This window comes from Balaenoptera ricei, chromosome 7 (assembly GCF_028023285.1).
Source record: "Balaenoptera ricei isolate mBalRic1 chromosome 7, mBalRic1.hap2, whole genome shotgun sequence".
Taxonomy (NCBI): domain Eukaryota; kingdom Metazoa; phylum Chordata; class Mammalia; order Artiodactyla; family Balaenopteridae; genus Balaenoptera; species Balaenoptera ricei.
In genome coordinates this window covers 92981192-93005256 of record NC_082645.1, presented here as the reverse complement: position 1 = coordinate 93005256, position 24065 = coordinate 92981192, and the positions used below count along the sequence as shown (strand labels likewise).

At 34.4% G+C, this 24065-nt stretch overlaps 2 protein-coding genes across 7 annotated transcripts in view; one reads left to right on the top strand and one right to left on the bottom strand.

Moving 5' to 3' along the window:
* METTL21A (methyltransferase 21A, HSPA lysine) overlaps positions 1-11867 on the top strand; it is a 55876-nt gene extending 44009 nt beyond the window's left edge. The window contains exon 5 of one of the 2 annotated variants that reach the window (XR_009504281.1): positions 9566-9654. Coding sequence is in view for 1 of the 2 variants with exons in the window: in XM_059928555.1 (XP_059784538.1) it covers positions 9566-9678 (113 nt within the window). In the remaining variant the exon portion in view is untranslated. Of the gene's footprint in view, positions 1-9565 lie in introns of both variants that reach the window. The other variant, XM_059928555.1, reaches the window with a different exon arrangement.
* Positions 1-24065, bottom strand: part of CREB1 (cAMP responsive element binding protein 1) — a 56907-nt gene that overhangs the window by 26124 nt on the left and 6718 nt on the right. For 4 of the 5 annotated variants that reach the window (XR_009504280.1, XM_059928551.1, XM_059928548.1 and 1 more), the window contains exons 2-4: positions 12184-12305; positions 6100-6246; positions 5343-5384 (exon numbers count right to left, since the gene is read on the bottom strand). Coding sequence is in view for 4 of the 5 variants with exons in the window: in XM_059928551.1 (XP_059784534.1) it covers positions 5343-5384; positions 6100-6246; positions 12184-12297 (303 nt within the window). In the remaining variant the exon portion in view is untranslated. The remainder of the gene's footprint in view (positions 1-5342; positions 5385-6099; positions 6247-12183; positions 12306-24065) is intronic. The other variant, XM_059928550.1, reaches the window with a different exon arrangement.

Genomic DNA, 24065 nt, shown 5'->3' with positions numbered 1-24065 from the left:
TACTCTTTCCTGAACTAGGTGAGCATGATGCTGTCAGAGTGAGAATTAGATTTAGCCAAGGCAAAAGGGTCTGTGTAGGTTAGCTCCCCCAACAAAATTTATGGCAATGGCAATAAGAATGAACACATTTAGAGGAACTTGAGAAATCAAGTATGTAGTCTGAGCCTAAGGGTTCTGGACAGCAGGTACTCATTTTCACAGAGCTTTGTGATAGACACTCACTTTAAAATGAAATTTGCTAAATCTAGTAATGCTTTACAAAATATATCTATAATAATGTATGTGCCCCTCCTAACACTTTAAAGTATAAGCGGTATAGTCTTATAGACCTAAAAATTAACAGGTTAACACTGAATGAATCCAGAAATGACAGATAAAAAGATGGACAAGGCTGAATTTAGTCTGTGATTCTCTGCAGAGTAATAATGCTATAGTTACTGCCAAAGGAGCACCCAGAACAATTTCCTACTAATCTGTAGCTGCTGTTAACTAGCCCACTCAGCATAGTCTCTGCACAGACTTTCTCATAGATGTAGAGTGATGAGTTGTGAAACAGCCTTAGCAGAGAGTCAGAATTTCGAGGAATAACAGGAAGACTGAACTCAAAGTGGATAGTATCCTGACAAGTGTTTACCCTCGTTAATGCTTCTCAGAACCTTAGTTTCTCTATTGTTCTTTCTGCCTTTTTTTGCTTAACCCTCATTCTTACAACCTTCTTTTAAGGATACATAATGACTTAGGCACACTCTCCCAAGTTGAAAGTCATTAAAACAACAATTTTAAAACATGCTACATAAACCACCCATAGGACAATTTTGAAATGAAATAAATTATCATTGCTTATTAAATATATGGCCCTTAATTTTTCCCCCAAACTCAATGGATCTATTGCTCCCAGTAGAACAAAAAGCCCCCCATTCCTCTGATCTGAGAGAATTTGACAATTCATACAAAAGGAATTAACTTATCACTCTGTCGTGACTGCAACTTAAAAAAAAATTGAAGTATGATTGTTGTACAATATTATATAAGTAACAGGTGCACAGTACAGTGAGTCGCAATTTTTAAAGGCTATATTCCACTTACAGTTATTATAAAATGTTGGCTATATTCCCTGTGTTGTACAATATATTCTTGTAGCTTATTTTATGCGTAATAGTTTGTACCTCTTAGTCCCCTACTTCTATATTGCCCCTCCCCGCAGGTAACCACCAGTTTGTTCTCTATATCTGTGAGTCTTTTTCTTTTTTGTTATATTCACTAGTTTCTTGTATTTTTAAGATTCCACATATAAGTGATATGTACTGCAACTTTTTAAATGTAAAGGGAATTCAGAACTATTCAATACTACATAATGAATGTAACATTTCCTCTTTGGGGGAATACTATCCAGAGAGAACTTCGAATTAGGAAGTCAACTCCTATGGACTATCTACCAAAAAGCAAAAACACCCCAACCCCACCCCCCCAAAACCAAAAACAAATGAAAAAACAAAAAAAACCCCAAACCACTGAACCCACATTTCTAAGACCATTAAAAATCATGTCAAAAATCCTTTGATAATAAATAGTTTAATATATATTTAATAGGTTATTAAAAATAACCACATGAAAAATTATATCCCAATTGTAAGTATCACAGTCTACCATCACATTTCAATGATAGAGCCCCTTCCTCTGGTCCTCACCTCCTGCCGCCTCTTATTAACCCCTTCCTGAGCTCCTTAAATAGGTCTTTAACCATGGCCACTTATATGTTAAGAAATTTTCAAAAAGCCAAACCACCACCTGTACATGTAAAGTTTTAGATCTGTATTTCTCTACTTTCTCTTAGTTTGTTAAAAACCCGTATCTCCTCTTTATAAGGGGGGGAAAAAGTCCTATTTTGATGCTATTTGAAATTTCAAAATAAAATATACAGTGACTAGAACAAAATTTAAAAAATGGTTGTATTAGATGTTTTCTCAAACTATACATGGTCCCCTGGAAACTTAAGCACTTTTCTTGGGTAGAGTTCAGACTCAGGTTTAGGTACAGTTTTTTACTTACTGGATGAAGCAGTTTAATAAAAATCTAGAGCAATAATCTCCAAACTCTTTCGCTCTGCAGACCTCCCTTATAAATAAGAAAATTTTATATAAGCATATATATTTATTTGCAAGTTTTAAGTGTTACCTATATCATAAAACAAATTAATTTTTAAAGAGTTAGGATAAGTATAAATATTAAAATACATCTGTAAATTTCTTAAAGATAACTCATTTAATATTTCATAACAGTGAGAATGATGTGCTTTAATATGATTAATTAAAAATCATTTAATATTTTATAACAGTGACTCAAAAATCTGATTCTAAGCTTGGACTTTCTGAAATGTGATTTAACATCTGCTATTGTTTAAAACAATCATTTTCCATTTTCATCTATCAATTACACAAACTTTTGATGAGATTTACTAGTATATTTTCATCTCCCTGGCTCTTGGTCAGTTATTATATGCTAATAAAAGGTTTTATATTTTAACAAATAAGTTCAACACCTACTGAACTCTAGAAGACTTCTGAATAGTTTAGAAACTCTATTTCCAGAGTTTTGAAAGTATACAGATTTGAGTTTTTAGGTGACAAATTTACACTGTTTGCAGGTTAAAAAAAAAAAAAAAAAGTATGGGAACATTTCCAAACTTCTATATTCAAAATGCTCTGTCCACAGCACAAGTTTCTTTCAAAATGCAGTTATTCTCTCATGCATTGTTAAAATGCCACTTTCTCTCAGAAAGGATAGTTGAAAGGAATTTGTTTTTTTCAAAAATATCTGTTAGGTAACATACCCCTTGCAAGTCATCCCTTGCTTGCCATTGTTAAAAAGATCGGAAACTTTGGAATACTTGTCTTATGTAAAAAGCAAACAAGTAACTCATCCTTATGTTAAGCAACTCAAGTACTTTGCTATGTGATAAACACTGAATCTCTATCTTGCACAAAAGATTTTTATTGTTGTTCCCATCACAGCATGAAGTACTGTAAAGACTGTATCAGAAAGTTCATCTCCAACCGCTATCCCTCTTGCTCACTCTATTCAGGCCACTTCTTCTTGCTATTCTTTGGTACATAAAGCATACTCTCACTTCTGAGCCTTTGGACTTGCTTTTATTATTTGTATGGCTTAGCCTCCTTCTCTAGTTTCTAGTTTCACTGCTCATCGTGTTCCCTGACCACCCTACATAAAATAAAACACCCTTCCCTCTACATCATTCTCTATCCCTTTCTCCTGCTTTAATCATTTTCCCAGCACTTAATCCTCACCTGACACATTTTATTTTTTCATTGTCTCTCTTCGCTCAAATGTGATCTTCATGAGAACAGAGAAGTATTATTTGTTCACTGCTGTCTTTCATAGCACCTAGAACAGTGACTGGCACATAGCGTGTGATCAATAAAAATTTACTGAAGAAATGAATGTATTAAAAATGCATCCAAAACTAACAAATGAAAAGTGAGGATGCCACTGTTAACTTCTATGCATCTGTGTGACTCCCATTATTTTTGAGGGAATTCTTACATAATCTTTGAGATTTGATGTATACATATACATAAGGATAACGTTCGGGCACCAATGTCAAGCCATACATGAAATATTAGTACAGTTTCATTTCTAATACTCTGAGATGAAAAAAGATAAACAGAAGTCTTATTCTCACATCAAGAGAAATGTACCTTGTATTATTTTGGAAATGCTGTTCTAGAATACTAATATTCTCCCATCGGGAAGTTTGAGGAATCACTTCTCTCCTTGTTTGATCACCTCTTCTGATATAAACCACTTCCTACTTATTAATGCTAATCACTGTTAACCAGCTGACATGACCACTAAAGTTTAATAGCTTCTCCATAGTTTAGGGCCTTTAAAGAAAAAAATACTGTTTATGTTTCTGTTTGTAGAATTCAAGCTTTTAAGTATAAGCACAGCTCACTTTGATGGAAAAATGTATTTTTGAAAAGATGAATACACATTTCTATAAAGTTAATGGTCATATAACCCCAGGTCCAAATTATTATTATTATTCTTACCACAAAGTAAAGATTAAAGTTAAGAATATAATCAACAATTAAGCATCATATATTAAAACCAATGTTTGTAATCTTAGCAAATTTTGTGATAATTTATGTGTGTTCTTTATAGAAAGACCATCCACTGTAAGTGAAAAAGAAAAAGTAAAGGTTAATGTGAGGTCTGGAATCTAGGTCTCCTGACTAGCAGGTCAGGTTCTATTCCACTATTATCAAGAGGAAGATAAGAGCAGGGAATTAGTAATGACATACACAGTATGAACAACAGTTAGGCAGCATTCAATGAAATAAAAACTGAGGCACAGGATAGGAGACTTATTGTTCAGTCAGTGTGGTTCCATAGAAAAATCAAATTCTTCAGTCTTTACCTGGACTATATTGTCTCCTACTCAGTAACAACAAATTCCATTCCCAATATCTTTCAGTATGGAAATGCATAGAACTTGATGATTTTACATCAAAATATTCTTTCTTTCTTTCTCCACCCCCCCACACTGCCCTGCCTTAAATGTCCAAGCAAACCAAAGGCACAGGGCCAGAATGAAGCAGAGGTGGGTTAACAGTGGCTCAATGACTCAAGAGTATGATATGGCTGACAAAATCTGGTATATCCTTTGATGACACTAATAGAATGCTTCTAGGACAAAGGAGGAACTTCTCCCCTCTCCAAGTATCAATCAATCTGGCTACTAAACTCAAGGAAAACACAACAGCTCTTACCCACAAGAAGACAACAAAGATGGTGAAGAGGAATCAAAGCTATGTCATATATAAATGGCTGAAGAAAAACAGGCATTTATTTAGTCTGGACATTTTTTGTAAATGGGAAGGATGTGGGAGATGGGGAAAAGGAAGCAGCCCAATAGAAAAAGGAGTTAAATTTGCTTAATAACTAGTTTCTGAGAATAGAATTGGGACCACTAGGTAAAAGTTTTAGAAAGATATTCTGGTTCACCACAGGGAAGAATACTTTAGCAATTACCCCCAATTATAAATCAGTTACCTCTGGAGATAGAGCTTCCTTTCTCTGAAAGTGTTCAAGTAAAGTTGGACTGCCATTTGGAGGAGGAGAGAAGGATATTATATAGGGAAATTAAGCAACAGACTAAGGGCTGGGTAGGTAACAAGTTTGGCCTAGACCTAGAAGATCTCTTAAGATTTTTATTCAAACCTTGAGTTCTATGTTTATAGAGAGGGACAAAGATATAAAGAATAATTTCTCACCTTCCTTTCTAAAAATAGTTCTCTCCAAATCTAGGACCTAGGACTCACCTGAGTTCCGGAGAAAAGTCTTTTTAAGTCCTTACAGGAAGACTGTGAAGCAAAAAATATGAAATGGGAGGCTGGGGTTATGGCCTACTTGAATGAACGTTCAAGTCTTTTTTTTTCCCCAATAAGCTCATCGAGAAGATGTACACAGCCCTAGGTTCCCTACAGTTAAGTAGAGGTTTACACGCCTTTATTCCCTTTGGATCCAAACCAAAGGAACAATCTTTCCAAAGAATAAGATAACATGCATGGAAAAAATCACTGATTCTTAAAGTGCACTTTCTGAATATATCATTTCAAAGTTATATACTCTAACTTAGAATCCTAAACATTGCTGGTTTTCTCTACATTCAAATAATATCTTAGGTAAGGTTATTAATTTTTGACAAGGGTTATTTTTTCCAATTGCATGTTTAGAAAATAATTACAAAGTTATTATTTTTGTATCTTAATTTTCCCTGAGGTACATCAGCCTTATAGTCTCTCCCAACATTTCCACTTTATCCCATATACTTTATGATTTTTCCCATTCAATTCTTTTTCTTTTTTAGTTTAAGAAAAAGTTTTTTCTTATATGTCTGTTCTTGTGTATATATGTTCCTATACTTAAGGTGACTATACAGATGCAGCATATTCCATAATTACTATAAAGTAAAATAAACTCTGAACTAGATATGTTCCTATTTTCATAATGAAAGGAGAGAGATATGGCTATAAACAACAGTTATGAAAGCAGACGCAGAACTTTTTATACACATACCTGAACTGTCTGGACTTGTGGAGACTGAATAACTGATGGCTGGGCCGCCTGAATAACTCCATGGACTTGAACTGTCTGCCCATTGGGCAGCTGCACTAAAGTTACGGTGGGAGCAGATGATGTTGCATGAGCTGCTGGCATGGACACCTATGGTGTTGAACATGGAAAAAAATTACCATCACAGACACCTCCTGGGGAGTACTCATGTTTAGTAAGAAACAACTTTTTAGCAGCAAAAGGATGACCCTCCTGCTAGGTTAAGTATTCCATTGGTGTGAAAGAAACTAACCATTAAACTTAATATTCTTTTTGAAGAAAGACTACAAATGCTTCCCATGCCCCCTACTTTTAAACTCCTCCCAAATGAAAAAAACCAAAAAACTATTTTAATGTAATATTAAAATATATAACACAGACTTCCTTGGAACACTAAATACCACTTTATTTGTATAGTGCCTTACATTTTCCCACCTGCTTTCATATTTAATTTCTCACTTTGCCCTTCGAAGAAATCAGACTGGTTAGAATAAGGGTTATCTCCATTTTAGAGACAGAAATATGAAGTGCTCAAAGAGATTAAGTCACTTACCCAAGGTCAAGAGATATGCTAGTTTTGAAGAATCGTAAGTCTTCAGAATATTATGTGTTAAATAACCCATGTTCTAAAACATAACTGTTCCCAAACTTGGGCAAAACTTAGCTACTAAATCTAGAACAAATACATATCTTACAGTATACAGCATATTTTTCTCTTGTAAACTAATTACAAGTATGCCTTTCATTAATGAGAAAGTGTTAATAGATATTATAAACTGAAAATTTCTATCCCCACCCCACCCACTGAACTGATAATAACTGACATTTCAAGGATTTATTTTCCTCTTGAAGAAATAAGGAGGCAGAATTGAAAGAATATGAGAAACCAGTTTTCTCCTGAGGCACAAAGAAGGCAAATTTAATGCCTCAATACCCAGGTTAAAAGGGTTCTTAAGTCATACATGTCTATCAGATGGTATTTACTGTTCCTGTGCTTGAATGCGTTTGGGGGTAGCAATTTTATTTGTTCATTTGGTAAACAGTTATTGGGGATATGTGTGCCAGAAACAATGTTAGAACTGAAACTACAGAAATGAGAAAGACATAGGTCCCTGCCCTTAAAGAAATTATTGAGGCATGTGTATGAAGGAATGGGGAAAAGAACACAAATAAATATAACTCAGTGAAGTAATGAGGTTTGCAAAGAGAAGAATGGACACACTGAGGAAAGCTACCCCACCCCACCCAGGAGGAGGGGAGGCTACCAGGGAAGCATGTGAATTTGAAATAAAGAATACAAGTAAGGCACGTTATTATGATTTGCAGGGGGGAGGCAAAGAATTCCAGGCAGAGGGTAGCAATGGCAAAAGCAAAGAGAAACAGCAGTGTCTGTAAATGGCAGAGAGGGATGACCAGCAGTCAGTACTACTGGAGCACATAAGTGTGTTACTATATGATGTAGGAAGTGTGGAGAGATGGAATAACAGAAGTAGGCAGAGGCCAGACGGGCTAGTCATGAAAAGTCTTACATATGTTACGTTAAAGAACTTGCATTTTACCGTGAGATTGGGAAAAGCACTGAAGGGCTTTTGAACTCCTGAATATCATGGTGAGGCTTGCATTTCAGATAGATCACTTTACTTTAGTGGCAGTGTGAAAGATACTTATCTCAGAGGAAGAGAAAAGTGGAGGTGAGACCAACTGAGAAAGTCTATATATAGTAGTAAAGGTGAGAGGATAAAGGCCAGAAATTAGGCATGAGTTGTGGTAGGGATGGGAATGAGAGAAGTGATTTAATGAAAATTCAGGAGGCAAACCAGAAAGGGCTTTATGAATGACTGATTGAAGGAGGTGAGACAGAAATCAAAGACAACCCACATATTTCATGTTTGGGTGAGAATTAGTAGACTATGACATAAAGAGAGAGAACAAAAGAAGAAGCTTATGGGTGGTTGGGGCAGTGGTGGAAGATGATGGAATTGATATGGTATCTGAATTTGTAGAGATGTTTAGCAAGCAGTTAAATATTTGACTATGAAGCTTGGGGGAAAGATACCTACTGAAGGTAGAGGCTAAAACCATGAGCTTCTCCTTTGGACAGTTAGGAAGGCCTTCCTTATCAATCGTTTTTCTGGCCACTATATATCTTACTTAGTTTTACCTGGTTCTCAAAATGTGGTCCATGGATGACCTCCATTAGAGTTACATAGGGTGCCTGTTTATAAAGTCAGAATCTCTGATGAACCCAAGGACACTTTCCCCTATGCCAAAGTTTGAGAACCAAAACCATAATTTATTCAGAGTATCCCATCTCAATGGAAAGCTCTTCTAATATTTGAAGCAATTAGTACGTCCTCTTCTCTGAGTATTCTCTAGGGTAAATATAACAAGCTCACTCAACAAATAATCCCTTTTCTACCCTAATTATTCTACATAATGGCTACTCTTATTTTAAGTTTATAAAATACAGATACACCAAAAAAGAAAAAATTGCTTATATTCCCACCACTCAGAGCTAATCACTTAATATTTTTGCTGTAGATATAGGTGTTTTTAAAGATGCATATATATACACTCAATTTTCATAACACTATCATAGAATCTACTTTATCTTTCAAATCCATTCTAAATATCTCTTCATACCATTAATAGTATTCTTTAATGGTAAAGAATAGTATAATGGTAAAAATTACATAATCTGTTTAATAAATCCCAACAAATTATTGGAATTAAATTATCAGTAATAATTAATTACACAATAATTAAATCATTAACTTAATATTATTAAATATTAAATTATTGAATATACAAAAAATTATTATTAGATATTTAGGTTTTCAAATCTGCCTATTACAAGAAAGTTATTTTACAACAAAATTGCAACGATCATCCTTTTACCCAACTCTTTACTTAAAACCATCCATAAAAATTAACATTCCCATACTCAAAACCAACATTGTTTTTTTTCCACTTAAAAAAAAAAATCTCTGTAAATTCTAAAAGTAAACTAAGGCATTTCGTTACTGTTTTAGATTGATTTTCTTCCTTTACTAGTTAGGCTGAATTTGTTTTCTTACTGTTCACTGATCAAATCACAATGGTCTTGGACTTGACAATTTTATTATATATTTCTAGTATTAAAGACTGACAACCAAAAAATAACTGGTATCAGAATTGCGAGAAATAATGTCAAAAATGTATAATATGTGTGTTAAGAACTTGGATGAGCAAGTGAAAAAAACTCTGTAATTAGGTATTAAAAAGAACAACAACAAAAAATATAAATGGGAACAGACACTAGCTTTCCTAAAACTCAAATATCATGTCATTCCACTTATCAGTGATTATATGCAAATTGAACATGTGCATGTAATTTTGTTCCTTCTTGAATTTCCAATTAAGCTTCATGAAACTGATTTTGTTTTTACAGGCATAATCACACCAGCAGAGAAGAATGGGAAAGGAGATAACAGTAAGAGTTTTGGAGGCTGGAAATGGATGAATGGTAATGAACTTGGAAAACCGCAGAAGGCCAACTCATGAGGCAGAGGCAGGGACAGACTGATTTCTGCCACAAAGTCCTTAAGAGGCTCAGGATCTAAGGCACCCCAGAAGGTAGAGTGAAAGGAGAGGCTGAAAATAAGGAAGGCTGATTGAAGGTCTTTGAAAAGCAATTGGATCCCCTCTTCAACTCTCTGTGGAAGAATAACTAATCTATACCCTATGCTGACAGAAAAATGGAGGTTTATTTTCTGGATAGAAGGTTTCTTGACTGCCTAACACCAGGCACTGCTGAGGTGGGGTACTAAGCCCCAGTCCTCTTCCCTCATCTGGCTCAAAGGTCTTCACCTGTAAGCAGAAGATTAGTAAAGCTTTTCTCTGCGAACCTGACCAACACTAAAGGGAGAAGAAAGACTTAAGAGATAATGACAGTGGGATGCCACAATCATCCTACCGTGAAGCTCACAACTCATAGATGTTAGGCCCCAAACAGATCCACATGACTTCCAATACAGGTTTTTGGTTCCCTACTTTTAAATGTAGGCAGAAAACCTCGAGTTATCAAATATTCAAGGAAATCTTCTGATAGGAAAGATGGTGACCAAAACAGATAGAAGGGAGAAAAGGTACATAGAAGAAAATCTTAGATGAAAATCTATGTGGAGAAAACTTAAAACTTAATATTATCAGAGGTAAGAGAAAATACTGCCTTTGTGAAACATAAAGAGGATGCTATTAAAACACAAAAGGACTATTCAGAAACAAAGGGAACTCTTGGAAACATGACAGCAGAAATAAAAAAAAATCTGACAGATGGGTTGAAATGTGAAGTTGAGAAAATCTCCCAGAAGGACAAAGAGACAGAAAACAGGAGAGAAAAGATGAGAAAATCAGAGAAATAGTCCTATAGGTATAATATCTGGATCACAAGAATCCTAAAGAGAAAAGAGAAAGGAGAAAGAAAAAAAAAAAAATCATCAACCAAATAAAGAAATTGCCCAGAATTGAAGACCCCAGATTCCACTAAAAAAAAAAAGCCCACTGAATACAACTGCACAATGGATGAAAACTGATACAAACCAAGGCCTTGATAATGAAATAGTGAAGCACTGTGAACAGCGAGATTTTTACAAGATAACAGAGATACAAAGTAAGAAATGGATTTAGTCTTTTCAGACAGCAACACTAGAAGTTGACTGTGGATTAATGCCTTCAAAATTTGAAAAAATGATTTCTTTACCAAGAATTCTTTACCGAGTCAAACTTGCTCAAGGGACCACTGGAAACAAAAACTCCCCAAGAGAAAGACAGTAGGAAGAAAGGAATTTCCAGGACGACATTATATAGTGGACGTGGAGGACAACCAGACCAGAAAATGATGTCCCAAGAGATAGATATGCTGAGGGTTGTCACCACCAAGATCCCTGCTGGTAGTGTATCTTCTTTTTACCAGAGGGCTGAATGTTTGGATGAGCCCAGATTCTTATCTGTGCACATTTGCTTTGACCATGTGCTAATGAAGTCCTGATGCTCTTACCTTCGTTCCCGCACCTGCTTCATCTTGAGTACTTTTACTTCATCCCTAAATGTATTCTGCTTTGCCTTACACCTGAGGGCTGGAGGTGGGTCCAGGTGATCTTAGGAGAAAACACAAAGCAGCCCACCGCTTCTGACTACATTCCTGCTGGAGGTCTAGTATTTGGCCCATATTTTAGCTCAGTGTGGTAACCACCTGTGGTTAGCCCTCTATATCCCAAGACCCATTCTTGCTCATGACTCCTCTAGGAGAGCTTTTAAACTCTTTGGGAAGCTGAAGCTCGACATACCACAGCCTTGGCTAGGATTATTTTCTTTTGGGAGCTTTCATCTGAAAGAGGCAATATCACATTTTCTTACCTAGCAGGTTATTGTTTGCTATTTGGTTTTTATATTAACCACCTTTCTCACTCATATATATGCCAACAATTGTTAATAAAACATTTGAGAAAAAATACACAAGAACAAAAAATAAGGATGAGAGAATATAACCTTAGAATGCCAAGACAAAGACAAAATGAAAGAATCATGAATCGTATTTAAAATATACAGGGACAAAAACTACTATCATCCTTGAAATTTACTTGTGTGTCAATTTATTTGCTTATCCTATTTTTTAGTTTAAGCACATGTAAATTTAGCCTTTCAGATTATCTGCATTCCCATGCTCCCAAATAAATCTATATTATATGAAAAAAAGCAGTTATCATATTAGCTTTTCTTCCTTTGTTTAAGAGACAATCTACCCATCAGTTTAAATGTAATTATTTCTGAATCATGTCACTACAAATAGTGTGTTAGTGTTTAACAATACATTTTTCTGTTATGTTACTGAATCAATACTATCATTTCTAAAATTAGGCTAATACTAAATAAATAGGAATTTTGATATTCTAAGAATGTTTCTGCTCATTTTATGTATATCTCTGTAATAAAAACTAATAAGTTCTCTTGTTTAAAACATATTCCTCTTAGAAGAGACAACCTGGAATCTCTCCATGTATTTTATACCTGGGCTAATGTGGCAATCTGTGGCTGGGCTTGAACTGTCATTTGCTGGCTTTCAGCTTCTGTTACAGCTGCATCTCCACTCTGCTGGTTCTCTGCTCCAGATTCCATGGTCATTTAGTTACCTACAATAATATGGAAGAGTGTTACAAGCACTACAGTGCTTTGTGCTTTTGTGGTTTTAAAGGCAATTTTCAAGTTGTAAATAAGTATATGTGGTGGTTAGGTTAGCAGATGCACTCAGAAATCTAGTTAAACTATAATGTAGTTGAATTATTGTCAGACTCGTCCAAATATGCTGAGCTATAAAAGTTCTAGTCTTTTCAAAAAAGAAAAAACTTTTTCCTTTGCCATTTCTTCCCAATGGGATATTACTCCATCTATTATAGAAGACGGGATTCCTCTCTTCCGTGAATCTTCCCAACTAACAAGGGGAGGAAGGGCAGCAGCAAAATTATAATTTTTTCAAAAATGTATCAGTCAGGTAAGGAGGGAGGGTAGAGAGTAGAAGTGAGTTGATGACAGGGTCTATGAGATACTGGCTTCAAGGTACCGCCTATATGGGTATTCCCTCCTATTATAGGAAGAAACAGAAGAATTATAAGCTACTTCCTCAGGAAATTATTGGTGGTAGGACAAAACAGCCCAAGTTTCAACAGCCCAAGTTATGGGGTCTCAAGGTAGAAAGGTGGGATTAATAGAGACAGAGTCAGAGACCTCAAACACTGAAAAGGCTATTTTGTGTTCTGACTCCTTACCCTATATATAGTGTGCAACATACACATATGTGTGCACACACACACACAATAAAACACCTTTTAAAATTTTAACTGCAAAATTCTGGATAAGTTAATCAAGGCTGATCTTTCTTACTTTTTGGAACCTGCTTTGCTAAGAGTTTACTATATTTCTTAGATCTGGCACTGGATGACAGCAAAAGTGAAGAGCAATTCCTAGCAGCAGTAGCTGCTACCTTGAGGTTAGGGAAATTGATTATATATAGCAAATATAACTGGGAAAGCAACTGTGTCTAAAGGAGTCACAATAAAAGGGATTACATCTTACTTGTGTACTACTGTTATCATTCAGTGCCTAGCATATTACCTGTCAAAAATAAATTTAATAGTGAGGACTACCTATGGTGATTCCATAAACAACACAAGAACTCCAATGCTTTTCCAGAATTTATTACATTTATTTCATAACTCCGACATCAAAATAGTCACTGATCCTTATGTGATTATTACATGCCATCAGAATGTATCACATGCTAACATTTTGCCATCATTCACAGGAGTCTATAAAAAGAAAGTGTTTTTACAAGTGACAGTTAAAAATGAAAATATCTCTGTAGAAATGAATATAAATAATGTAGAAATACAGAAGCCACAAAACAGATGACAAAGGAAAAGATCAACAGACTTGACTACATAATTATTTAAAACATTAATATGACAAAAGCCACCAAGGCAAGTATACAAGGAGAAAATATCTGCTACATAAAATCAACAAAATAACATCTAGAATACAGAGAAACTACTAATTCAGTAAGAAACTGTTATTATTGGCTAGTTCACAAAGATATATGTTTCAAGGATGGAATTTTTTTTTATAATAGAAAACTGGAAACAAGTATCCATCATTAGGAGGACCATTAAAAAATTAAAGCAATAAAAAATAATGAAATCTATAATGTAATGACACATAAAGCTTTCCAAGGCAGACTGAGTTAAATGGCAAGTTATGAACATATTATAAAGTAGAACCCCATTTATGTTAAAAACAAGTAAAACAAATTGTTGTAAAGGTGTATGCATGAAAAGAGGTATGGGAAGTTATAACTGAATCGTAATAAGTGGTGGCTCTGAAGAGAGAAAGATTTGATAGAACTGTATAGGATAATTTTCACCTTTTACTTTTTACATATTTTAGTATTTTACTTTTATTTTTTTCTTTCTTTCCATAAGCATGGATTCAGGATTACTTGCAGGATTAAAGAAATTTTAATACCAGAAATGACAGATAACATTTTGAAACTCTGAACCAAAAGCTTTACTTCAGTCATGATTTTGAGATATCTGCTGATAAAATTTTTTTCATCTGATACTTTTTATATGAAATTTGTCTTTTTGTTTAAGATTTACCTAAACTGTTTAACCTACATTTCCAGAGTAAAAATGACTATTTAAAAAAAATTACCAAATAACTTTGTTACCCTCTGTGATAATTCATTGAATTGTACACTTAAAACCTGTGCTCTTTTAAACTAAAAAATTTAAGAAAGACATCAAAAATAACAGAAAGCAACATCAACAGCAAAATAGTTTATGTATACTAAATACTGTCCATACTTTTGCTCTGGAAGAAAATGGCACATGAAAGCAAAAAATCTAATCTTAGTAACAATAAAATAAGTAAGTGAATCCATTTGAGGACAGTACTGAGTCAAGCTAATAAATAAGAGCAGAAACCCGCAAACTTTTCTCTTATCTTCTCCTCTAAGTCATCAATTTAATGAGAATGAGAAGATAAATACAAATTTATCATCATAATACTTCCTTTGTAGAGAGAGAATATGCAACCATTTTTGAAAGACTTTAGTCCAAGCCACATTTTTTTTAACCTACGCTGTCATCCATATAGTTTCACGCCACCATTTGATTACAAGTAATCCAAAGCACAGATCATTTTCTTTTGTTTTTGTTTACTTTTCAGTATGTCAGGGCTACTTAATTTTTTTTTTTGACATTTATGGTATAGGGTATCATTACAACTTTTTCTTTCAAAAAATAAAATATTTATGACTCTATAATAATAAAAGAATAAAACCATTAGCTAACATAATTACAGCTACAAGGACACATTCAAAATAGGAATGTGATTTGCATCCTTTTTCCCTCCTCAACTAGATAATATTCTTTTTACTTATTTTTTACTTTCTTCTAAAAACAAAGTGTGGTATTTCCAATGGTTAGCATCCCCCATGTAAATAAACTGCCAGTGTTTTATTATCATTTCATTCAGGCAGACTACCAAATACTTTTTCAAGGTGGGGGACGGCCTTCTTAATTAGTTTGAGTAGGTATCAACCACTTGGGCAACAGTACAATTACTGTCTTTCATCAGATAATTCAGGCCTTTCTCAAAGTACAGGTGAGAATTACTTATAGAAAAATAATTTGTTTTAGATAAGAAATTCAAACGACTCAACTAAAACAGAAACTATTCTTTTGGTTTTCACCTTGAGGGTACTGAAATAGCAGTCTCCAACTAAACTAGCATTTAATGCGAGCGCATTAATTATGACTTTGAAAGCTTTTACTCTTTTTTTGTTTGTAGCTTCAGGTGGAGAGAGAAGAGATGCTATGGTATGATGTGTACAGTCTTCAATTTTTCTATTAACCCAGGAGCAGTCTTAGCCAGCAGAGCAGTATTTCAAACACAGGATCAGCTACTAGATCCAATATGTAGGTTTCCAAAATTACTCAAGAAAGGAGATTCCTAACTCATTACACAAATGCTTTCTGAGAGTGCAAAAACAAAGAAAGACTGAATACTGCTGTAAAATTTAAAAAAGATCAGGTACATATGAACTCAGAGGGAATGCTGTACAAATATTGGACCTGGAACATTAGAAACAATGAATCTTAGAAATCATGAAAAATCTAGTCTTGACAGTTTTGTCAAGAATTCTTAAGAGTTCTTCCAATAATTCTGAATTCCAAAATTTATTTGTGATTGATATTTAAGATTTAGGTATTTTCATGAATTTATCCCTAAAAATTTACATAATTCTTTGAAAACTATGAACTTAAAGCAAATTTCAAAACAGTGTCACTCCGAAAAAAATCAAATTTTAAAAAATAAATTCACAAAGATACATGCCATTTTGGGACCTCCCTGGTGGTGCAGTGGTTAAGAATCCGCCTGCCGGGGCTTCCCTGGTGGCGCAGTGGTTAAGAATCTGCCTGCCAATGCAGGGGACACGGGTTCGAGCCCTGGTCTGGGAAGATCCCACATGCCGCGGAGCAACTGGGCCCGTGAGCCACAACTACTGAGCCTGCGCGTCTGGAGCCTCTGCTCCGCAACAAGAGAGGCCATGTTAGTGAGAGGCCCGCGCACCGCGATGAAGAGTGGCCCCCGCTCGCCGCAACTAGAGAAAGCCCTCGCACAGAAACGAAGACCCAACACAGTCAAAACTAAATAAATAAATAAATAAATTTATTTAAAAAAAAAAAAAAAAAAAAAAGAATCCGCCTGCCAATGAAGGTGACATGGGTTTGAGCCCTGGTCCGGGAAGATCCCACATGCTGTGGAGCAGCTAAGCCCATGCGCCACAACTACTGAGCCTGCGCTCTAGAGCCCGCGAGCCACAACTACTGAGCCCATGTGTCACAACTACTGAAGCCCGTGCACCTAGAACCCGTGCTCTGCAACAAAGAGAAGCCACTGCAAAGAGAAGCCCGTGCACCACAACGAAGAGGAGCCCCTGCTCGCTGAAACTAGAGAAAGCCCACACAGCAACAAAGACCCAACACAGCCAAAAAAAAAAAAAAAAAAGATACATGCCATTTTGCTACAATGGTCTTCAGAGTTCTAACTCTTAACATGAAAAATAAAAAGGGAGTGATCCTGCAGTATTATGCACCCGATCTTGAGCGAAACAAAGAATGCTGTTCTAAGTAGTTGGGAAAGAGCCTAACATTTGGTGGAAAGCTGGATCTGTCACCAAGTGGTCGTTGGACAAATTAAGCTTTTTGTGTTCCAGCTTCCTCATCTGAAAACAAGAGAGATGAATTAAAAGATCTCTCTCAATTTTAAGTGCTCTGATCTTAGGAACTGACAGCACAAGATGTATGCACACACATAATTATGCAGACCACTTAATAAAATAATATATGTATTATTTCCTTTTAGCACATGGTTCATAGTAAAGAAAACAGACTAAGAATAGGTCACCTAGCCTCTCAATCTTGGGCAAATATAAAAATATTACCATTCACATATAATATATAAAATTTATCAAACAGCTTAATAGTCCCTTTTCTTAATTTTCAAAGAGGATAAAGCAGCTTTTTCTTTCCATCCTAGAAAGCTTCAAGAAATTTATCTAAGACTGTATCACTTTTGTACCTTTATACAGTAAAGACAGTAAATATTTAAAAGTTTAAAATATAGTTTAGATAAACATCCCAATAAAGTGTCAAATGACTGCTTCCATAATATTTAAAAGGAGAGTATGCTGCAATAGTCAAGAGTGCTGGAATGCCAAAAAAACACTAGAGACAAATACAGTATTGATAAATTTGGGGATTTATTTTCTGATAAGAAAAATGGTATAAGCAAAGGCTTAAATTATAGTAGGCCTTTAGAGAAATGGGTGAGTCAGTGGCTGGTGTCTGACCTTGCATAGAAGCAAGGATAAAAGATAAAGAAAGAATGGTCATTCCAAGCCAATCAGCAACTACTGGGGCAAAATGAGAATATAAGAATGATGTCTCTTTAAGTCATTGAGTTTAGAATTTTTATGTTGCAATGTATTTTACTTCTACATTGTATAGCAATATATCCTGAGGTAATTCACAACTGAATAATTCACTTTTCCAAAACCAACACTATCTTCAATTTTAACAATTTATATTATATACATTATACTTGTATTACAATATCATATCTGAGCATTTATATGTCAGGAACTGTTCAAGTTACTGGGGATGAAGAAATAAATTTTTAAAGAACTTTGTGGAATTTATATTCTAATATGTGGAAATAGCAGAGAGAAAGTAAACAAGTAAAATGTGTAACAAATCAGAAGGTAAGAAGTGTTGGGTAAAAAATAAAGCTGGGAAGGATATTCGAGGGATTTTCAGTACTATAAAAGCGGACCAGTAAAGCCCTCATTGATAAGGTAGCATTTAAATTCACTTATCCAGCACCTGTACAGAACTATACCAAATCAGGGATAAATTGCTGGCAGCACTAATTCTGTATTTTCTGCCTCTACCAAGTCAAGTCAACTAAAGGTCATCAAAAAAGAAAGCAAGCCCATATCATCACTTTTGCTAACAACCATTAAGCAAAAGGAAAGAATGCTCTAAATCTTCACTTTGTTCTTTGTCCTAAAATATTTTGACCTTTAAGAAGTGCCCAAGTCCTTATGATCCTAAACGTTCTAGTTCACGTTTATGAAAAATAAATCCATCTCCCTTACAACTTAGTTTACTTTTTAATCCCTTAAATCTATGACAAATTTAATCCAGTTTAGGATGAGAGGTAAGTATTCAGAGAATTGAACTGTGAATTTTGACTCTGAAGAAGAAGCAATACATTCATAATTAATAGAACATATGAACATATGCTGTGGTTTTTAAAATGCAAATGACCTTAATTATAAATGAGAAGAAAAACTTCCCCTGCACCTAGCAAGTGGGCGACTCCTCCTGAACTCTTTCGTCAATCTGGAAGTCCAGGGATTTAAGGAAATCACATAAGCATAAGTCTAACGTCTCCAGGGTAATCACAGCAAAAGTCACATTTGGGCACATGATTTTAAAACTAAATGACTAGTTTGTTGTCATAGGCAGATATATTACTAAAAACATTTTGCATAAGTATACCTAAAAACATCTAGGGGTGATGTACAATACTTTCTACAGTTATTTTGTACCTGTTATTTAGTTTTTAGTATTTTTACAACTGCTTGAAAGCCTTGCTAGCACATTCTTGCACCTTCAACATGTCTTAATATTCTAAAAGTGTTATGATTAATTTACTAAAGAGAGTGGCAAAATGTTCAGCTGCTACATAAAGGACTCTAGCTTTCCAGGAATCAATGACTATGTTGCACTGCCTCTTTTCCTCTGCTTTTTTTTCCCCTGTATATTTTTTGGTTGTTAACCTTGTAATACTTCATTTATCTTTATCTCGTATGTCCTATCTAGCAGAACTGAGATGTATGCAATCAATACTGGAAATTTAATGGTCCAGGTTTCTGATGCTAATAGTCTTTTGCTATTAAATACACCATACTTTCACTGAAACCAGCTAGGAAAATAGCATATTCAAATGCTGCATGTCTACATATACATGTGTGTAGGTATGTATATATGTACACATTCACACTCCCCTCTCAACACACATGTCTTCAACTGTAAGAATCTTATTAGATTAGACTGATTGCACCCTAACAAAATAAGGTTATATACATACATTTTTAGGGAAAGAGAATAGCCAATGTGATAAACTAAAATAAACTGGTATCTTTATCAAGCTAAGTAAATTCTAACATAATTTTCAGAAACAGTTTTCTCTATGCTCCTACTAAGGTCTTTCTCCCTTAACTGGAATACAAATCCATACTTTAGCCTATAGTCTAGATATTAGAGGAAGGCAAGGTAAGTTGTATATGAAATTAATTGTGTCATCTGAATTTGGTGAGATTTAATCATTTATGAGACAAAAATAAAAGCTTGAAAATTTGTATGTTTTAATAAATTCTTTGTATTAATAGTACATGCCAGTACTCAACTACCACTACCTAAAAAGAAGGCATACAACAATGGGGAATCTTTTCAATGTTATTTAATAAAACTATTTCCCTGATTTGTTTATTGGACTGAACTCGGAGAAACTGCTTTAATTAAGTTCAAGATTTGTATGTTATGATTTATTGCAGTTTTGTGATTACCAGAGCATTTAAATGCTATTTTTAATAAGTAAAGTTATTTTAAAATGTGTAGCATGCTCTATAAGAAAGATACTGTCCTCAAAGGAAGTACTTAACAGAAGTGAATTAGGAAAGTATTATCTGATTTATAGAAATGTATTGCATGATTTATGATATAGCCATCCTCATATTCTAGTGCGACTAATTCTATAGTATCTTTCAGTAAGAAAGCTTTAGTGATTTCTCAAATCAAAGTTACTATTATTGTTTTAAGTACTGGCAAAATGTATTTGCCTTGTTTTCCTTCAGGTAAGACTACTCATGGCTCTGAAACAAGCCTTCACGTATCTGGTCACCAAGAGACAAACAGTGTTGCTTAGCAAAGCAGCAACTATGACTATGCATTATTTTAGATAATAACATTTTATCCCAACTCTTCCTATTCTCCTTTCTTTGCAAACACACATCTGATACCATTTTCACACCTTGAGCCTTTCAAAGAAGTGACCCTATATAAATTTCTATATATGAAGTTCTACTAAATAGATTTTTGAAGCTAATTTTTTTTTTTTTAAGGAAAAAAGCATTATGCACCTCCTACATACAGTTACTTTTAGAAAAGCAATTTCCGTGTTGACTAAAGAGTGAAACTGTCTTCAAATTTTAAGTTCTGCTTCATAAACTAGCTCAAGGCTAATACTGTAAGGACCTACAAAAGTTATGCCTTAAGGTTAAAAATTTATAGCCTACTATTCCATTTACTCAATAAAATCCCAGGGACTATGTGAAAATCACTTACATTGAAATGGAAAATGAATGTCCAAGTGTTTTCAAAAAATAAGTTTATAAAGTTAACGTTTATTATTTTAACAGTTCTGTTTTGAACTAAATTTTAAAATGCTATTCTTGGTGAATTATTTACAAATTAGACATCAAAGAGTGAAAATCAATTTTCCTGAAGTGAGACAGCACATGTTATATGGTGGGAGTCATAAAACAGGAATTCTGGTTTTAGCTGTGACTTCACAGATGGAGAACTAAAGATGTTAAGAGATTTGTAAGAACTTCACAAGACTGTTTAGGGCTATACCACCTAGCCTCAAATATTATAAAAAGTGAAGAAATATTTGACAGCAGAACTGCATGAACTATTAAGCAACATGCTAATCATTTTAATTATGTCTCGCTTACCAGAAAAATCCCAAGCACTCAAAGCACCAAGGGTATATATTGAACTATATCTTAAAAATTAGCCATGGTTAATATACAAAGTTGAAAAATGACATGCAGACAAGAGCAAAGACTTTACGTACAGTTTTGATAAAGACTCACTTCAGGTTTAGGTATCTCTATCTCTAATCCTGAAAGAATCAATGCTGAATCAAGTCCAGCATTTCAGGTAAATGTACTTTTTTACCAATCAGGCAGTGATTTCTGGTAATCACTTTGATTAATACAATCTCATGCTATTTTTCACGTTTCAGAGGTGGGAAGTATTAGTAAAGCATCAGAATTAACTAAAACTCAAAGGAGAAAACTTTCTTTTTAAGCTATGAAAAACGAACCTAATTTCCTTGGCTTTTAAAAAATAAATCTGGAATTTCAGTGTTTTAGTTGTCTAATAAGCATTTATGTCTGCTTCCTTTAACCTGTGCAAATCTAAAGGGGGATTGGTTTTAATCTTGCCTTTTAAATCTGTGACCCTCCAAGAGGGACTCATTCATTATAAATAAGTTTTTTGTGCACATTACATAATAAGTGTTCTGCCAAAAATTATGAGGACTATAGTTTAAAGCAGACAAGAACCTTTCTCTCAAAGAGCTCACAAGCTAATAGTAAGAGATGAAATATGTATTATATACATATAAAAGAGCTAGGCAAATATAAACTAATCGCTACCATCAGTTTACCTATAAATTCCCTCCAAACAAGTATTTAGTTAAAATGACTTCAAACCATAAACTTCTATTTTGAAATGATAGGAAAACAATGAATTATGGAAAAAAGGAAAGCAAGAGCTGGCTATTTATGGTAATCTTTCTGTTGATGCAGACCTAATTAATAAGATAATGAAATCAATATATTTTTTCAAGACCTTGGCTACAATACTTCCTTCAAATGAACTTTTATAAACCAAAACTTAACTATTGTTGAGGAACAAAAATTTCTAGTAATCATCAATAAAGCTAGAACCTTGGAAACTTTCTCCACAAAGGGATAATGCTGTTAATATTCAGAGTGATGAAGACTATGCTTTATTGTTATTTCTTGCCCAGGGAAAAGGCTCTACCATTACGTAAATTTAAATTCTCCAGAGCGCAGTTTAGTCATCTGCAAAAAATGAAGGAGTTACTACTGCCTGCATGGTAAAAGTTTGCTAAGTGTGAATTCCCCCAAAACAGCAGAATTTACGAGTAATATACTACACCCACACAAACATAATAAATTCTCTCATACCAAATAATTTGCAAAATATAGTATACTGTATCAAAATGTTTCACTCAAAGTTGTTATTTCTTGATTTTTATCTTTGCTTCTTCTGGTCAGTCACTCAACTAAGGGATCCGGACACAGGATAAAATAGAAGACCAGAGCAGGTGGGGTGTAACTCCAAATATGCATTAGTAGATTTAGTTATTTTTCATTAAATAGTGGTGTCCTGTTTGCCTGGGCTTTCAGAGATATTTAGAAAATGTCTGTAATAATTAAATAAGAATTTATGATGTCCAAGATATGACACCAAAAAGCACAAGCAACGAAAGAAAAAAACAGAACTGGAAATTGTCAAAATTAAAAACTTTCGTGCCAAGAAAGTGAAGACAATCCACAGAATGAAAGAAAATTTTATAAATCATATATATCTGGTAAGAAGCTTGTATCTAGGATAATTAAGAACTATTACAACTCAATAATAAGACAAATAACCCCATTTAAAAATGAGCAAAGGATCTGAACAGACACTTCTTCCAAGATATATAAATGGCCAATAAGTACACAAAATGATGCCAGACAGCATTAGTCATTAGGCAAATGCAAATCTAAACCACAATGAGATACTACTTCACACCCACTAAATGGCTACAATAAAAAATAAAAACAAGTGTTGGTGAGGATACAGAGAAATCAGAACCCTTATATATTGCTGGTGAGAATGTAAAAAGATACAACCATAGGTCTGGCACAGTCTGGCAGTTCCTCAAATAGTTAAACATAGTTACTATATAATCCAGCAATTACACTCCTAGGTATAAACCTAAGAGAAATGAAAACATGTGCAATAAATGAATGCTCATGGCAGATTCACAATAGCCCAAAAGTCCAAATATCCATGAATTCATGAATAAAATACTGCATATCCATAAAACGGAGTATTATTTAGCAATAAAAAGGAATGAAGTCTTGATAGATTCAACATGGATGAACCCTCAAAGTATTATTATGCTAAGTAAAAGAAGCTCATCACAAGAGAGTCCATTGATACGCAATGTTCAGAATAGGCAAATCTAGAGACAGAAAGTGCATTAGTAGTTGCCTAGGGCTGGGGTATGGAGAGATTGAGGCGTGATGGTTAAGGGATGTGGAGTTTCTTTTTGGTGTTAACAAAAATGTCCTAAAACTGACTGTGGTGACAGATGCACAACCTTGTGAACATGCTAAATAACTATAGAACTGTACACTGGAAATGGGTAGATTGTATGGTACGTCAATTGTAGTTCAACAATGCTGCTAAAAATGAATCAATGATGTCCAATTTTTAAACTGCAATATAATCTATCATGAAGGAGAAAGGATTAAGAGTCAGGATATCTACATTTTAGCCCAAAATATCATATCGTTCCTCCTCTTACGTGAATAACTTAATAAAGCTTCCTGCCTCACGCAGGGTTCCTCATAGTGTGGATTTATAGTGAATGTGACACTTTCTTCACCTCACCAACTTGTGAACATATCAAATTCACTCTACTTCCACGTCTTCATTTTTGTTGTCCATGCCACTGCTTACAATATACTCCCCTTTACTTCTACCTGCCAAGTTCTTCCATATGCAATTTGAATACTATCTTTCTCACAAAACATTTCCTCAGTGAACGCCTTCTCTTCTAAACTCAATAGTCCTTCAAGATAGTGAAAACTGATACTCTGCCACATATAAATCATTCTTTCTTATACTTTTGTCACCTCCACTATACTGTGAGTTCCGTGAGGGCAGTAAAGCCAC